We start from the raw sequence: 19,475 nt of genomic DNA on the forward strand, positions 1-19,475 counted from the left end.
TATCAGAATCAAAAGAATTCATTAAAAATAGAATTTGCCTGAATATTCCAAGAGTACTGATGGTTCATATAAGCCACATACTAATGATTAAAAACAAAAACATTTTTGAAGAATGTAATATGTACTTTAGATTATTAGAAGTGTTTTACTCAGTTAGCCCTCACAGCAATCATCTAAGGTAGGTACTACTATTATCCTTATTTTATAGAAGAGGAAACAGGGCACAGAGTTCAGCGATTCGCTCAGGACACACACTAGTAAATGGTAGAGCTGGGATGTGAACTGAGCTGTCTGACTCCAGAATCTGTGCTCTTAACAATCATGTTATAGTATAATGACTTCCCTCAGAAATACTTTACATGTAGTATATGGAAATACTATCCATATTCTACAATGTTGTGGCTATTAACTTTCTTTCAACTCTTCATCACTATTTAGCAGATCACCCTTGCAACCAGGAAGAAGAGCATCAATTCCATAAAACCAATTTTATATATGTGTGAAGCAACTAATCAAACTGTGCCACTAGAACAAATTAAAAAGACTAGACTGTTACACCATTATGGGATACTCCTAGTCACATTCCAGATTCTTACAATTGCTCATCATTTTCTGAGACCAAGCAATCAAAACCGTCCTTTCCTTATGAACAATCTATTTCCATTTCACTTGGTACTTAGTAGATTAAAGTTTTATTAAATCATTCCTCTTGTGCATCTGGATTGTTCCCAATATTTTGTGATCATACTACTGGCACAGGTATTCTGGTATATGCATCTTTGTTCTACTGACAGTTTCCTTAGGGAAGATTCCTACAGCTGAAGCTGCTCAGTCAAGAGTTCCGACTATTTTTTAAAGACTCCAGATGCAGACTTATAAACTCCCTGATGGAAAGGTTACATCAATTTGTATTCCTATCAATAATGTCCATCTCACTGGATTATTTACAGTAAGGAATACTATTATTCTTCTCAACTTTATCAGTTTGATGGGGGGAAAATATCTCATTCTTATTTTGATTTGCATTTTGTTTATTATTGCTAAGGCTGAGAATTTTTTAAATGTATTCTAGTCATGATTATATTGTAGTAGTAATGATTTTAAAACTATCTGCTTATGATCTTTGTTATTCTATTAGAAGCCATTTAATGTCCTACTTATTACCTTCTCTAATAAAATATAGCGGAAGGTTAGAACTAGTAATTTTATGTATAATGATGGACTTTGATTATTCATGTCTCTCATATCCCCTGATAGGGTAGAAATTAGATTATTCATTGTTTTCAGAAAAATATTTTCTTTTTAAATATCACGTTAAATTTATTATATGTTATTTACCCCATTAATTTGAAAAACAGGAAAGCACACTAACTTTGTGATTCATGATTTTTCCATACGTCTCCACCAGAGATTCTGCATAAAACGGTGTCTCTCCGTAAAGCATCTCATACATGCAGACCCCCAAAGACCACCAGTCGCACTCGGGGCCGTATCTGCCTTTTCCGTCTTCCATGGCTTGAAGGATTTCAGGAGAGATATAATCTGGGGTTCCAACAGCCACTGAGGACTGGACCTGAAGGAGTTCATAGTTTTAGTAATCTACTATAATATATTAGAAACAAGTAATTTTAAATTTAAAATATTTACATTTTCTTATACAATAAACAGTATCTCATAACTACAACTTTGTCATTATCTGAATTTAGCCTCCTTGTCCATATAAATTTTACATAATCTCCACACTAAAAGTTCTCCAGATTTCATAACATTATGGAACCTTTATTATAGCCATTACTTAAGTGACACTTTTAGGGTAACAATATGATTTAAACACCACAACCAGAAAATTGAATATTGAGTTTCGAACATTCTTTTTTCAAAACTGGTATTTTTGGCATCAAAAGTAATTCATAATTGATTAATATATACCTGTATCTATCTGCCTTTGTTCCACCAGGTATTGTTAGAACACTGTTACTGATCATCTAACATGTACGTACAAAAAACTGGAACTGTGAAAATTTTACAATTACTTATGGCGGGGGGAAACCCTGAAAAAACTTATGACTAAGTTTTTTAGCCAAAAAAAATTATGGCTAATACTTATGAGCAACCTGGAGACTATTTTTAAATTCCCTAATGGAAACCTGAGGAAATAAATGATTAACAAAGTCCTGCAAACTGCTTATTAATTTAAAAAATTATTAAAAAGGAAAAATACATCCTTTAAAAAATAAAGGCCCAATAGAGAAAAATCAGGGCACGTAATTATGGCAACTTGGATATAAATGACAGCTAAAAGAGATCCTGGGAACGAATTTTGTACGATACTCCAAAGTAAAAGAAAACTGATTCTTAATATGGTTTTAAAAGAACAGATCAAAAAATGAACATTCTCAAGATAGAATAATGGTTAATATTCTGAATTTTCCAGACTAAATTACCATTCTTAATAATCACTAGAACAGACTTCCTCTTTGGCAATACTGAGATAAAGTAATTTGAAAACTCGTCTGTTCCAAACTCTTAAAAATACTAGATAAAATATAACAATCCTTTTTATAAACATATAAATGAACTTTTAAAAAATAGCAACTCTTCAGGGCCAGGAATCAAGAAGTGACTGAGAACCAGGGTGGTGAACATTCAAGTGGGAGTGGGGCTAGGGAGTTGTTAGTTTTCCTTTTCTAGGAACGTGGGTTTTAACATGAGGACAGAGGACGTGCCCTGAGCTCACGTAAGGTTTGGAGTGAGGTTGCCCCATGTAACCTGTACCCTAGACGGTGTTCTATAGACAAAAAGCTGAATTTCCAAACTCTGCCCCTCAGCAGAGAAAGACAAGGCCTTTTGTCTACCGTAATTGCAGCGGGGACGTGAAGAAAGGTTCCTCCTCTAGAAACCCACAACTTGAGGTCACACAGTCCCACCATCTGGGATTTTAAGTCACGGAGCTTCTGTGATCCAGAAGTTCTCACGCCAAGAAACTGGCAAAAACACTGGCCCCCTGTTGGGTGCCCCAGAAAGCCTGGCATAACAAATCCAACACTGCTCTGGAGAACACGTGCCACATGGACTTCTCACACAGAAAAGCCCATCGAAGATGAGCTCACAATAGAAGAATATGAACGATACAAGTAAACATTTCATTGTGAGCAGAAGTCAGAAATCCGGACAAACAATACAATTAGGCTCCTAACAAGTAACAGTTCCACTTGATGAAATAAATGCTTAAATTTATTAGACATTAAAAAAATTAAAAGCATAAGAACAAAGAGATGGAACAAAATCAAATCAAATAGAAGTCCCAGGATTTTTTTTAAAAAGTAGTCACTGAAATAAAACACATATAAATATGTGAAAGATGTGAAAAGGTAAATAAAACCAGATACACTTCTATGCACATTGAAGTTAGAAACCACAGAGTACCAACAGCAAAGAGATTCAAAACATTAAAGGGATCACCAAGGAATGGCCATTAGACAGACAGCAATTGTGAATACTAACAGCAGTCAGAAGAAAATGGAATTATTTCTTCAAAGTAATGAGACAAAATAATTACCAAAACTATATTTCCTACCTACCTAAATTATGATTTGGGTATGAGGATTAAATAAAGACATTTTCCCACAAAGACTGAGTGAAGCCAAAACCGAAACCCTCCCCGCTGAACGGCAGTTCCCCCCCCCACCCCCCCACCCCCGCAGGCCCTGGCCACCACCATTGCGCTGCGCCTGGATTTGACTGCTCTAGGGAGCTCGTACAAGGGAAATCACACAGTGTTTGTCCTTTAGTGTCTGGCTTAACCACTTAGCATAATGTTTTTAAGGTTTATCCATGCAGTAGCATGTAGGAATTTCCTTCCTTTTAAGGCTGGATAATATTCCAATGTATCTCCATACATTTGATTTATCCATTTGTCTGTTAATGGGCACCTGATTTGCTTATATCCCTTGGCTGTTGTAAATGACGCTGCTACTGAACATTGGCGTGTACAAGTACCTTTCCAAGTCCTTCCTTTCAATTTTGTGGAGCACATGCCCGGAAGTGAAATTCGTGGATCATGTGGTAATTCTATTTTTAATTTTTTGAAGAACTGACATACTGTTTCCAGAGAGGTTACAGAATTTTACATTCCCATCAACAGTGTACAGAGTTCCAATTTGTCTACATCTTTGTCAGCACTTGTTACTTTCTGTTCTTTTTTATAGTAGCCATCTTAATGGGTGTGAGGTAGTATCTCACTGTGGTTTTGATTTGCATTTCCATGATGATTAGTGATGTTGAACATCTTTTCATGAGCTTGTTGGCCATTTGTATACCTTTTTAGGAGAAATATCTATTCAAGTTCTTTGCGCATTTTGAATTGTTATTGAGCTGTAGGAGCTATTTACATATTTTGGATATAAAACTCTTATCAGACATATGATTTGCAACTATTTCCTCCTATTCCATAGGTTATCTTCTCACTAAGATGACTGTGACCTTCGATGCACAGAAATTCTTACTGGTGATGCTGTCCAATTTATCTATTGTTTCTTTTGTTACCTGTTGTGTGGTGTTATTGCCAAGTCCAATGTCAAAATCTTTCCCCTATGTTTTCTTCCAAGAGTTTTATAGTTTCAGTTCTTACATTTAGGTCCTGGATCCACTTGAGTTAATTTTTGTATATGGTATAAAATACACTAAGTTTCTTGTTTTGATTAGGAATATGGTAGAAAAACTAATTCTAGGTTTCACGTCAACTATAAATGTAAAAAATTTTAAGATAAACATTAAATTATTTGAAATAGAAGGTATCATTTCCAAAGAAGTAACAAAAAAAAAAAAAGAAAGAAAGAAAACTAAAGTTGAGCAATCCAATAGAAGGCAGGAAAGAAGAAAAAAACAACAAGCATATATGCAAACGTCAAGCAAAACCTGTAACAAATAGCACAAGACAGGATACTAGAAATATCTATGAACACATCAACAAAATGAAATTCATAAATGGATTAAGTTCAGCTATTAAAAAACAGCACTGCCATACTGCATGACAAATAAAACCAAGATGAACATTATTTTACAAAAATCATCAATAATCTGTTTTAAAGAATGCCTAAACATGAGGACACTGGAATGTTAAAAGGAAAGGGACAGAAAAGATACACCAGGCAGATGTTAAACAAAGTAAAGTTAAGGGAGCTATATTAATATCTTGAGTCCAAGAGATTCTAAAGCCAAATCATTAAGATTTTTAAAATTTGTTAATTATATAAGAACACACCCCAGAATAGCAAATCTGAATAATATATAACAACATGGCTAAAAAAGAGTTGTAAAAGTATTGATGATTACAGGTAGAAAAATTAACCATTTAACATCATAATAAGGATTTTAAAATAAAAGATAGTACATCAGAAAGAAATGAAACTGGTAAGAATACTAAAAATTTGAACAATTTTAATCTTAATAGACATATACAGATAGAAACTTGCACCCAAAGGTTAGAAAAAAAAGTTTTCTTTTCAACACACATGTAAAACTTATAAAAATGGGGCAGTTACAAAATCAAAGAGCAAATCTTAACAAATGCCAGAAAGCTGGTGTCAAATAGACCCATTCTCCATTAAAATAAAATTATAAATAAATAACCAAATAGATAAGCAAATACAATATTTTGGATATTAAAAGTCATACAGCTAAGTAATTAATGGTCCACAGAAGAGTTCTTACTAAAGTTGGAAAATATTTAGAAATGAAAAATAATAAAATGTTCTATATCAAAATTATGAAGGAAAAGAAAAGCACAAACATTAGGAATGAAGAAAGGGAAACTACACATGTGATAGCTTTTAAAACTAGGAGGGAGTATAATCTGAACTTTATACCAATAAAACTGACAACTCATTGACAATAGGCAATGTTCAAAAATATATATATAACTTACCAAAACTGACTCAGGAAGAAATAGAAAACCAAAGAGACCTATAACCATTAAAAAATTTGAATCAATAGTATAAATCTACCTGGAAAACAAAAAATAAAAGAAAACAAAACCTCACCAAGAAAAGGGTGATTTAAAAGTGAGTTGTACCAATTATGTAAGAAACAGATAACACCCCTGGTACTATACATACACTCTTCTAAAGCCAAAAACAGGTGAGGGGAAGAGATATGGCTCCCCTGTTCATTTTAGAAAGCTAAAATAACCTGAAAACAAAAATCAGACAAGAACAATTATCTGTAATATCAAATATGATTAATCTCAGATAATCTAATATTTTTAATCTCAAGTAACAACCTAATATAAATTTTATCAGAGTCAATTTAGCAATTTGTTCAGATATATCAATATGATGTCAAGATTAAGTTATGTTGATGCAAAGAATGAATAATTTAACTTGGACATCTATATTATTCATTAGTAGATGCAGAAAAATCATTTGATTACAACAATAACAACCCTAACATTGAACTCTCAGTAATCAGAAACAGACATTTCCTTAATCTAATAAAGAATATATACCAAAAGCTTACAGCAGCAAACATCATCCTTAATTTGAAACTACAGGAAAAAAAATACCATTAAAGTCAGGGACAAGGCAAAAAAAAGCTCCCTGTTACCACACCTGTTTAACATTGTGCTGAAGGTCACTAACTGCTCCAGAGAAAAAAAATAGAACAGATAAAGACTGGGAAGAACAAAACCCAAAGCTGGCGATTATTTGCAGGTTATATAATTTTCTATATGGAAAATTTAGAAGAATCTACAAATTATTGCGAACTAATAAAGATATTTAGCAAGCTTGATAGTTTCAAGATAAATATATAAATTCTGGTCCTAGTCAACTGCAACAAGCTATCAAACTGCATATTTCATTTATATTTTTTCAAACTGCAAATTTTAAAAAGTTATTTATATAGCATCACCCTGACACACGCAAAAAAAAATCCACAATGTGCCTAAGAACAAATCTAACATTATTTAAATGTAATGGATTTATAGTGAATACAGTTTAAAAACTTCACTAACAGACATAAAAGAAAACCTAAAGCAATGGAAACACTATATTCATGGAAGGGAAAAGTCAATGTTATAAATGTAAGTGTCTCAGAAATAAATCTCTAAATTCAAGGCGAGACTACAAGCTTGGGTTTGTGAAAAGGTGTTTGTATCTGTGTATATGTATGTTTATAAACCAATAATATAATCCTCACAATTGTATGGAAAAACATATGGCCAAGAATAGCCAAGACAATTTTAAAGAAGAAAGAGAATTCTAATGGAACACCATCTCCCACAGAAAATGACTTCTTACAAAGGTGCAGTGATTAAAATGGCATAGTTTTAAATTAGATGCCTACGGGTTCGTCTCTGACTCCAGTCCCTGTATTTGGAGAGCCACCTTCAAACCCTACAGATCCTACAATTCCTTGGGATTCGGCTATTTCACCGGTTAACACAACCCCCGCCCCCCCCACATCAGGCCCTGCAGACTCCAGGTGCCCAGGCAACGCAACGCTGACCCTTTCTCCTCGGTTCCGTAGGACTCCTATGCTCTTAGCTTTCTGCATCAGAAACAGCCAACTGTCCCAGTTCTGGGACACTGTTGGGTGTACGTCACAAATTCTCTCAGAAACAACAGCCTGGTGCTGCCTGCCGTCCACTGCCTGAAACAGTTGTCTCAAATACTGTGTCCCATTTTATTGTTGTTTATAGCGAGAGGACAATTTGGTACCAATTACTCCCTGCATCATGGCCAGAGGCAGAAGTCATATAATCTTTTTTAAAAAGTTACCTCCTTAGGATAAATTTTCAAAAGCCACATTACTAGTCCAGAATAATATGACATTTTCATTGTCTTTAGAATGTATTTTGCTAACATGATCTCTAAAACATTTCTGCCAATTAAAATGATATATATTTGGACTTCTGATATACAGCCAAGAAATTGAAGTAAAAACAAAAACCAAAACAAACTGGAGAATAAAATTGGGGCATATAAACTTTTAAGTAAGTGAAAGAAAACAACGGAAAGGCCTAGAGTTAGCAGAACTAAAGCTAAGGGTAATATGAAACTAAGTCAACCTGGAGGACTTCCCGATAAAAAGCGTTCATTTTATGAACACAGTCCCTCAAGAAAATCAGACAACTGGGGGGAGGGGGGAGGAGATTAAAACAATAAAATAAAAGCAAAGATGTTGCATTTTCTTTTTCTATGTAGATTTATTTTCTCTATCCATCTGGAAATGAAAATACAGCTCAAGTACAATAATAAGCAGTTCTGCTAAAGAAGGAACAAACAAGGGTCTCGTAAAAGGCATAATGTATCCATCTTCAGATCATTAAAATAAGCAGTTAAAATGGCATATGATTTTACAGACAAGACCTATTATGAATAAGTATGTATAAATACCTTTGTGGAAGAAGGTAAAGCATAGAACAATCAATGGATGGATGGATGGATGGATGGATAATATAAATAGCTTCTAAACAGATAAAGAAGACAAGTAGCAAGAAAAATGTCTGTGGGTAAGATGAAGTTTATCTTTACTTACAGTTCCATCTTCCATCAGTTTTAGACAAGAACCAAAATCTGCTAACCGAATATGTCCATTCATATCCATCAATATATTGTCAGGTTTGATGTCTCTGAAAAAAATACATTCCATTTTTAGTTTAAAAAATAAACATAATCGGATACTTGGTAAGATAACCTTGTTATCTAAAAATCTAACTTCTTTTAAAATTAATACTCTAGGAACATCTATTTGACTACTTTATGGATTCAAACCCTGGCGCTGGTTTGTATTAAAACTTTTAAATGCAGGTCATTTCAGTACCCTCCTGGAGATAAACAGTCCTGTGACGACTCTCACTCAGGTTAATAATCTTACCATCCCACCTTTAAATTCGCACATACTCCGACATGGCTGTGGTAGTCCTGCTTTCTGCGTACAGAGAAGGGCCAGAGTTACGTGAACCCATCTGATCTCCACGAACCGTACTAATCTCTATTTCACCCATGAAATTGACCAGGGAAGAATACACTTTCTAGACTCTGACTGTACATGCAGATAAATAAATTCTCAATTACTGCGGGTCAAGACAAAACAAATAAGTTGCTTCAGAAAGATAATTTGGAAAACAGCGTCTTAATAATATTCTATATTATTTAAAACTATATATTGATGTTAAGTCAGTGGCTTGTAAGGTATCCAAATCTAACTAATAAACTAAATTATACCAGTTTTTGTATTTGTTTCTCCATTTGAACAATGAAACAGGTTGCAAACCTTGAGAAAATCATACATAAAATCATTTTGTAAAGAACACCCAGCAACACAGAGTTTCTAAACATACTCTAAAGATTATAGTTGTGAAAAATGAAATTAGGCCCTCACAATTCATTCTACTTTTAGAGGAAGAAAAAGAATCTTCTGTAAGCATTCCATATATTAAAAAAAAAGAAAAGAAAAATTATATTGCAATGGGAGTATGGTTCAGGGATTTTCATTTAACCTGAATGAGGCATCTAAACCTCAATTTTCCCACCTGTACTGAGAAGAAAATAATAGTACTCCCTTAATAACTAAAGTGATTTCTGTGGGTCATACCTCACAGGCTGGCAAATAATGACCCATGGGCCAAATCCAGACCATGTCCATGCGTATATTTTATTACTAGTATATATAGATATAATCATAAGACTAAGTATTTTTCCGAATGTCTTTAAACTTTATAACTGATACCAAACTGTGTGTGGTGTTTTGCAACTTAATTTTATTCTAATATTACAGTTCAACTTTATCCATGTTGACACATTTTACTCTAGTTCATTAATTTTAATTTCTATATGGAATAATTTCATATACCAAATTTATTTCTCAATCCTCCTGCTTGTAAATTTAGATTGTTTCCAACGAGTTTAGACTGTTTTAGATTGTTATGTTGCTACTACACAAAATGCTGAGATGAGTATTTTTGTAACTGTCTCCTGGTGCTCTATGTGAACATTTCACCAGGCTATACATGCAAAGCACAACTGCTGAGATGAAAGATGTGCATTTTAGCTTTTCTAGCAGGGTTGCTAGTAATGCTGGGAGTCTTTTTTATATTATTAATGGTCATCTTAGATTCCTGTTCTGTAAAAAGAGAGTTAATATCTTCCCATTTTTTCATACTCTGTATGTATTGTATTTTTTTTGGTGTTGTTTTGGTTAATCTAGAATTCTGTTTATTCCAACTCAGTTACATGTTTTACAATTCTCTTCTTCCGGCATGTGGACTTGTTTTCTCACATTGTCTATACTGTCTTTCTTATTTTAAAAAATCTATTTAATACTAGTGTAATCTTATAATTTGTAATTGGTTATATAGCCTTGTAATTTATGTTATCTTTTTCCAGCTTTATTGTGGAATAATTCACAAATAAAATTGTGATCTTTTTTTATTGTTGTTCAGTTATAGTTGTTCCACCATTGTTTACTCTTTTCATACTTCTAAGTTTTTTCTCTTGCCTAATTGTTTGGCTAGCATCTCCAGTACAACGTAAAATAGTACTGGTGACAGTGGACATCTCTGTGGTGTCCTGACTTTAGTGATGTCACCTGGTAAGCGTGACGCTGGCTTCTGAGGTATGAGATACACACACACACAGCCCATTAAGGAAGCATCTACCTAGCCCTGTTTTATTGAAAAAGTATTTACTAAATTCAACAACTCTTCTTGATTAAAAATAATCAATTCTAAAATGCAAATATATGTCTAAAATTAATAATGAGAAAATGTCAGCATTAGATAGCAGGATATTAGAGATAAGGGGTTAAGTAACAGAAAAAAAATAGTTTAAAGGAGTTAAATGTGCCCGCCACTGGAAGGCAGACTTCCGAGGTGTGGAGAGAGGACTATTTTTCAAAGTAATCTTTTTATACTAGTTGAGTTTTATTTTACCTTATATGCAGTATTGTTTGATTAAAATTACTTAAAAACCAAAAATACATTTGTATAACATCTGAGTCACTTAATCCAAGAATATGAAAATATTTTGACTAAGCCACTAGGATCATCTGCAGTCAATATTTTCAGGCAAAACAGTTAATTAAAGTATATCAAGATCATAGATAAACACAATAATGCTACAATGATAACACTAATTGGCTTCTGCTTGCACAACAGGAAATACAATGATACATCTCATATACATAGTTCGCTGCCAGCTGACTCACTCCGGGTCTCACCCAGTGTGTTCCACGGCTGAAAAAGGAGCCTCTCTGCCCCGTAAATGGTCCCTCTATGAGCAGATGAAAACTCTCCTCCCATTCTGAATGAGACCTCAGGAGGATATGAATCAGCCCCCTAGTCATCTGCTGGTTTGACATATATATGCTTTACTTTGGGGAACAAAGTATAATACTGATATGAGGTGCAGCTTGAAGGACTCACAGGGAGGAGGAAATGACTTTTCCATCCTGCTGATGCTAAATATGACCTAAATTACTGGGCCCAAGGAAGGCCAAAAATTTTTAAAAGTCCATACATTTTATCGCCTCAAACAAGGAAAACATGTCCCTTCCTCCTTTTTTAGCCAAAGACTGCAGCTTGACCTTTTGCAGTTTCCCTTTTCCTTCAGATCATCGACCATGTTCATGTAAATCTAATTTCACAGAGGCCAAAAGCAAAAGGTCGGGGAGACAGGACACAAAGTACGACTTGAACGGCACAAAGTACGACCTAACTACGCAGAAGGAGTCCTGGTCGCCTTGCCCTCTAGGTTTCTGAAACGTGGCAGAGTGAAACAGGTCGCAGGTGCAGACCCCCACAAATGTCGGGGGGTGGGAGCGTCTGCTGACCAACAGCCGTCGTCTCCGTGAAACGCTCCTCTTCTCTTCAGGAGAACGCCCTCGCTGGAGGCAGGCTGGAGAGAGGCCCCCAGGGTAAACTGGGCGGGAAGAGGTGACGCGGGCGCACACACACTGACAGCTTGCTCTCAGGACCGAGAGAACTGCACGTGGAGGCTCCAGCAGCCCTGCAGGGCCCACGTGAAAGGACAAAGACCCCAGGCCTACAGCCCTGGCAGGCTGCGGAGCCACCCTACGGGAGTGGGCCATCTTTTTTTCCTTTTTATTACATTTATTGGGGTGACACTGGGTAACAAAATTATACAGGTTGCAGGAGCACGACTCCACAACACATCGCCCGAACACTGCATTGTGTTCACCACCCCAGTGAAGTCACCACCAAGGTCCCCCTTTACTCTCCTCCACCTCCCGTCTATGAGCCGTCTGAGAGTCAACCTTAGAACTTGCGATGATTCACTACAACTCATGCTAAATAGCAGAGAGACAGCAGTCCCTGCCTAGTCCTGCCCAAACTGCAGACTCGTGAGCAAAAAGTGACTGTCTTGAATTAGTCACTGTATTCCAGGGCCTGTGGCAGATCCAGAGCTGTGCTGCCTTCCCCTTCAACAGTGGGCTTTGCCCCCAGTGTCAGCCGGCAGCTCCCAGCGGTCAGCTCCTTCCACGCTGCAGAGAAGCCCCTGCACCCACGTCCTGTCCCCCCCGGCAGCCCCCACACTCTGACTGATACAGGAACAGGGAGGCTCGGCCATTCTGCCCACATGGGCAACGGCTCCCGCAGGCCGCAAACTCCCCAGAGCTCCGAGAGAGGCAGCACGGTCTGACTTCTTCCTCCGCCTCCTCCCGCTCCACCAACTCCCGCCTAAACGCCTCGTGTTCCACACCCGGTCTCTGTGCTGCTCCAGGAAAACACATGTCACGTGGCCATGGATAAACAGAACAAAAGGCCAGCAAACTCCATTTTCTGATATAAGAAGCAGAATACCATCTGGCATTCAGAACCACTCTAAGCCAGCATCATCTTGCGAGTAAGGTGGCAGCCAGCCAACCAGATACCTAGTATCATCAATAAAGGGAGTGGACTGGAAATTCAGGCAAACCATGAATTCCAACCTTCACAATCAATGAAAACACAGAGAGAAATGTTTAGAAGAGGTAAAATCTCTACATCATCAATGTAAATTCATTATTCAAGTTTCTTCCTAACTTGAATATATATCACACCAATTATCATTAAAGTTTCTAAAATCAGTAATTTCCAATGGCCCTAAACAAAAGCAAATGACATCTGACTTAAAAGGAAGCAGTACTGTTTTAAAACCCTTAGTCAAAATTAGTTTATAATGAGACATTCATAGCATAAAGAACAAAAAAGCATACCAAAACAATGACTGTATTGAAAGGACAATATTCTGTGGGTCACTTTTACTTTATTACTTACTTCACCAGTCTATCAGTATCAGAGCATGATTACTATAGATATTATGCCGGAAACAGAAAGTGTGAATATAATAAAACTAAGTTCTTCTGAAGTTTCTTCAAATAATTCTCAAATGTATGATATATCAATATGAAATTACTTTAAAATGCATTTATGTACTGTTATGCTATCTATGCACTCCTGATTTCATTGAAATCAGCTTGGTTCAAACATTTATACTTAACCACTTTTCTCTAATAAATCCAATTTCATATTCCAGAAAGCGCAACTCCTGAAACAAATAGTTCAAGCTGCCTCCTCCGAGCAACAAACATGCTCACTATTATTGCCGTGCCTGTCACATAAACGCTGTATTAAATGCAGACTTTCCAGACAGGCGTGATGACTTTGCTGTGAGAAAACCCTGTGAAGGCCAGTGGGTGTCTGTGCAGTGAGGAACTAAGCTTACCCAGAGAGGGGGTCTGGCCTTTGCTCTCAGCTGCTGGGAGGGGATCCCTCGGCTCCTGGACTGTCACGCGTAACAAGATGTCTTTGTTGTCTGGGGGCTTTGGCCACCGAGCAGTCTAACATTGTGATTTAGGAGCGAGGTAACACATGGGACAAGTGGTATCAGTTGTACATCCAATAGGGACCCCTTGGGGATTCCCAAGCCCCATCCAACCTACTGACTCAGAAACTCCGGAGTTGACCCAACAAACTGGGTTTTAACAAGCCCTCCGTGAGATTCTGATGCATGCTCAAGTTCACACACCTCTGTCTTAGAAAACGGCTCCAGTTCTTTCTAACTCGACAGTATCTCTTTACGTACTTCTCCTTAGCATCTCCTCACTCTTTCCCACATTTTACACAAGCGAAAGATTACCTCATTTGAACAATTAGTCCACCTATAATTGTGGGATGATTTCCACTTTCTTGCCTTTTGTGAAACTGACTTTTAAACAATCCAATACATTAAACAATTTTTAGTACACATAAATTATTATGGGCTGTTTACATACAAAGATTTTATGTGTGGCAATGCACATAAGAACAATCCTGTACAAAAATTATTTTGTAAATAAGCCCATCTTTTTATTTTTAGTGCATCATAAACTGCATAGAGTAAAACACACATTGTAAGGAAATTTTTAAATATACTAAATCATTGTACCTGTCAAACAGTTTACAAAGAAAGAATTTTTCCATGAACATCAAAACTTTCACTTTCCTACAAGAACATTCATTTTGACATTTACACAGTTTTTAAAAGTATTTTCCTAAGAAACATACATAATATGGTCTTATTTAGGAAATGAACCTATCAGTTATGGCCTAGAATTCTGGTTAATATCAATATATAATTCAACTATAAGGAAATTGGCTAATACATATTTTTTAGAAGGAAATTACATGTAAATTTCAATAAGAGTGTTTTCTTAGAAGGATCCTGTAGAAATGCTGATTGGAGTAAAAACAGATATACATGTATGTATGAAGAGGAACATCAATTATTTAATGCTGACAAATGACAGTAACAACAACAACAAAGCAAAACAATGAAAACCCTCTTAGAATAAGTATTTTGGTTGATGATAAGTGTGTCGAAGACCATAATTAATAAATTTGGTATAAATAGATCTCTGCTTCTAGATATCACAACAAAAGAACATCTTACCTGTGCACATAATGCAGCTGATGAACAGAATCAATTGCTATCACCATCTCAGCCAAGTAAAATCGAGCCATATCTTCGGGCAATCTATCTTCAAATTTGCTGAGCAGAGTAAGCAAATCCCCGCCAACATAATAATCCATAACCAGATACTGGGAATGAAACAATAAAATGTACTCAATAAATAAAAAAGGGTAAAAAATAACATATTTAATGTAATACAAGGTCAAATGGCACTGGATAAAAGATTTTGTTCATTAACAAGAAGATACATAAGATTATAATCAGCAGTTATTACAAAACTTGTAAATTTCATAAAGCAGTGGAACAAGTTTTTAAAAATTGGGGCAGGAAACAATCTAGGATTCCTATTGTTTTGTTGCTGTATTTTCCAAAGTAACAATATCATCATCATCATCATCCACAACAGACCACCATTTTAAAAACGTTTCATAGAAGAATGAACATTTTAATTCTCCAAAGCGGATTTTAAAAACTCAATATAGGACAGTCCTTTATGTTGAATAAATTCATCTTCACCATCACTACATTTTCCTTATTTCATCTTGGACTAGTAACAACTTTAGTATAACCAGCACTTGGACAAGCATTTGAAAACCACTATAATATAGAATACAGAAATTCTGACCATACATATGGTTCTCTTCCAATTTCTGATTGAGTATCAATATTGGAATGGACTTTTCTAAGGTACACATAAACAGAAGCCAACTGATTTTACATATGGACTACAATGTGTGTGTCTGATAATATAATTTATAATAAGAAAAAAAAATAGATGGGCACAGAGCCCAGATCTCCTGAAAACCCTTAGAATTTCCTAAGTGACAAGATTAAAGGTCTCTTTTGTTATTGATAACCAGCCCCCTTCCATCAGATCAGAGTTGATGTTATGAGGCAACTTCTGGAAAACTCCTGGTTAACCTAGGATGGGAGCTAGCTACCAGGGGAATCAACCCAGATGCCAGAGCTGAAACTTTCAGCCCTGCCCACTGAAGGAAGAGGCCAGAGCGAGTCCGCTGTGGTCAGCCCAGGGTTTAATCAAGCCTGGCCGTGTGAGGGAGCCTTCAGAGAAACCCAAAGGACAGCTCAGAGAGCTCCGGGGGGACCCGCACGTGGAGGAGGGAGGGGGCGGTGCGCTCTCTGGGAGGCTGGGAGGCTCCGTGTCCCTTTCCTCGAACCTACACACCCCTTCCACCAGAGTCCTGTGCGATGCTCTAGCTCATTCACCGAACCCACAGGGGGAGCCTCTGATCCACAGCCTGCAGGGCAGGAGCACAGGTAACAACCTGGACCTGTGACTGGGGACTGGAGGTGCAGTCTTGTAAGACAGAACCCTTAACCTGTAGCACTGACACTCTCCGCAGGCAGTCTCAGAAGTGAGTTAAATTGTGGGACACCCTGCTGGTGTCACAGAATTGCTTCCTGTGTGGGAAACCCGCACACTTAATGTCAGAAGGGAAGTAGCAGTACTGTGTGTAATGTAAATAAAAACAATAGTTTTCCTTCAGAGCTTGTCTATGCAACAAAAAGAAGAGACAGAAATATACACCAAAATTTCCCTAGAGATTATCTCTAGGTTGTTAAGAGTACAGACAATGTCATAATCTTTTTATCTTAAAGAGTCTTGAGAAACATCCACATCCTTATTAGCATACATTCCAGTTCTAAACACGGTCAATTTTGTTAAAAAAAATTTCATATTTTAAATCTTTGAAAATTAAAGAAACAATGTATTTCAAATATCAGTCTATGGTTTCCATGCTACATATACTAGGCCTAATGTTTAACAAACTTTATCATGAAGATTGGAACAAATTAATTTAATATAATTAAATTTTATTAACATAAACATGTTGCTAGAAATGACAACAGATGGTGAAGAAGAGACCCACATCTCTTACATTAAAAGGAAGTACTTGGAGTAGCAAACACAGAAGCTTTTCAAATAAAAAAACACACAAGTCTGCTATTAAAATTGGAATCTAATATTTATACTCAGAAAGTCAGACACATAATGCATTCCTTCAATATACATTTACTAGGTGCCCACCACGATTTCTGGGGCACCAAACAGACAAACGCCAGGAGGTAAAGAGATGAAAGGCTCCCATATCAAAGGAGCTTTGCTCTTGGACAGTGGACCCTGCTCCTGCCCCAGCCATTCTGGGCTCAGGGCTCAGTGGGCCAAGGGGCAGAATCGAGGATATTTACGTAGTAAGAGAGAAAACAAATCTCCCACACATTTTTATGTAGGTACCTATATAATAAGAGAGAAAACAAATTCCCACACATTGTCACTGGTAGAGTTCAATATAATAATAATAATAATTGAGTATAATTTTTGTAGTACCAGTCTACTAATGAGAAAAATGTGGTTCTTTTGTGGGGAAGAGGGGAATACAACAGATTGCTTAATTGGGGCTCAAAGCTGGTGTTTCCTATCATCAAAACCCTTTGTAAATATTTCTCTGTAAATGCTGATCTGCAACTGCAATAAGATTTATGTGTTTCATCTGTGAAAATGTCTATTTACAAAGATAGATACTACCATATACCACAATGTTAATTCCTGAACATATAATTTTAATTGAACATATTTCTCACTTGGAAAGCATTTATAGAACGCTATCAGATTTTTCTCTTGTTATTTGTGTTTAAGCATGCCATTACATTGCAGATCAATCACTTCTAACTGATGGTTAGGTGGAAGTTCTCAAATGCCTGGTTAACTCGATTTTGAACTACGGACATTTCTTTTTCTCTTGCACCAAGTCCCAAAATTAATGCTAGAACTATAGTTTGACCTCAGAAGACCTATCTGTTGCAAATCAGTGTGAGAATGAAGATCTCAATTCTTTTTACATTTGACAACAAGGGAAGTAGATACAGTAGTTTGACATTATGTGTGATTCAAACAGTGTTAGTTGTCAAAATGAATTCACCATAGTATAAGTTTTGCATGTAAATGCTGTTTTGCCTTGTAATTTAGGTTAAATTTATTTTAAAAATATACCAAGTCCACAAGAAAAGCTAATTTCCAAAGCAATTCAGTATTTCACAATAATGGTTGAGGATGGGGTTTTCTGTTCAAAAGTATTTCAATCTTGGCTCTTTGTTCAATATAGAGCAATAAAATGTTACCACTACAAAACCACTAAATAGCTGCATTGAATAGCAAGTCAGGATGTTAGCTTTGATTTCTGACAAAAATTCATGAAAATGGTAACACTTGTTTCCACAAGACTGAATGAAGTTCAATGTTGACACTACTGATTCAATAACACATGAAAGGTTCAAATATTTGCTGCAAACCACCTGCTGTTTAGTAAGACAATGAATATCCATAGGCTTTAAGCACCTAATATTTAATGAGTTGCATATATGCTCAATTAAGCCTCTTTCTGATTCACACCTATTTTCCTCACTCTCAATTGCAATACAATCTTAGCAGATTCCAATTCAGTTTGTGCCAAATTAGTGCTTTCTGAACTTTTTTGAAAATACTATTGACTATAATTGTACCACACAAACTACTCATATAGGCTAATTCTTCATTTACTTCAAACTCAACATCGACTCTTCAAATAACAAGAACTGAGCAGAATCAGTAACATCTGTCAACTCAAGAGTCAAAGAAAACCACTCAAAATCATTTCCTTGATTTTATAATCAACCACTGATGTTGCTCCCAATTTCCTCAACTTTTGGAGTTCTTGCCAAAAGGCTAATAGCCTTAAACAAGTTAGTTTTCTGTGGACACATTCCTTGGGCTGCTGCAGTCACAAACCCGATTTAACGATCTCAGCATTGGTGGACGGCTTCCTTGCCCGCCTAACTCGAGAGCCACTTGTGGAACTTCCTACAGTCACGGCCTCGCTTCGTTTTTCACTTTTATGAAGGAATTCCACTGTGATAAGATACTGTTTTAAACTCTAACTTAACTGACTGCTGCTTTCCTGTGAGTTAGTGATGTTGCGGTGAGTGCTCAGGGTGGCACTGTACACATTTACTGTATCCTGTTACTACAGCATTGGTGTAGCTGCATTTGATTCATTAATAAAATAATCCACACTCTATTGTGTCTTAAAGGCATGATATTTGAATTCCATTTTTCTCTCCGTCCCTTCATGTGCCATAATGCATATACACTATTATCGAAAATAATAAACGTCACAGTATAGCAATATATATAGCACTTTCAGTGCTATCAAGTTATAACTGTCACTGCAATTTGTCATCTGCTGGGCAGCAGTGCAAAGCAATGATGGTAACACACACAGTGTTTCCCTCTCTGTCACAGTGCCAGTGCGTCACGACTGGTCAGTTCGGCCCTTGCAGCGTAAAAGCAGCCACAGACAATGCATAAACCAATGGCCATGGCTGTGTTCCAATAAAACTTATGACCACTGAAATCTGAATATCACATAATATTCACATGCATGAAATATTCTTTTAATTTTTTTTCAACTATTTAAGAATACAAAAACAATTCTTAGCCTGCAGGCTGTACAAAAATGGGTG

General features: G+C 36.4%; 1 protein-coding gene across 7 annotated transcripts in view; it reads right to left on the reverse strand.

Moving 5' to 3' along the window:
- Positions 1–19,475, reverse strand: part of CDC42BPA (CDC42 binding protein kinase alpha) — a 168,915-nt gene that overhangs the window by 94,055 nt on the left and 55,385 nt on the right. For all 7 annotated transcript variants that reach the window (XM_054576675.1, XM_054576674.1, XM_054576669.1 and 4 more), the window contains 3 exons: positions 14,934–15,082; positions 8,539–8,632; positions 1,373–1,573 (listed from right to left, as the gene is read on the reverse strand). In XM_054576675.1, the coding sequence (XP_054432650.1) occupies positions 1,373–1,573; positions 8,539–8,632; positions 14,934–15,082 (444 nt within the window). The remainder of the gene's footprint in view (positions 1–1,372; positions 1,574–8,538; positions 8,633–14,933; positions 15,083–19,475) is intronic.

Source organism: Pteronotus mesoamericanus, unplaced genomic scaffold (assembly GCF_021234165.1).
Source record: "Pteronotus mesoamericanus isolate MK-2021 breed Mesoamerican mustached bat unplaced genomic scaffold, CSHL_Meso_final contig_347, whole genome shotgun sequence".
Taxonomy (NCBI): domain Eukaryota; kingdom Metazoa; phylum Chordata; class Mammalia; order Chiroptera; family Mormoopidae; genus Pteronotus; species Pteronotus mesoamericanus.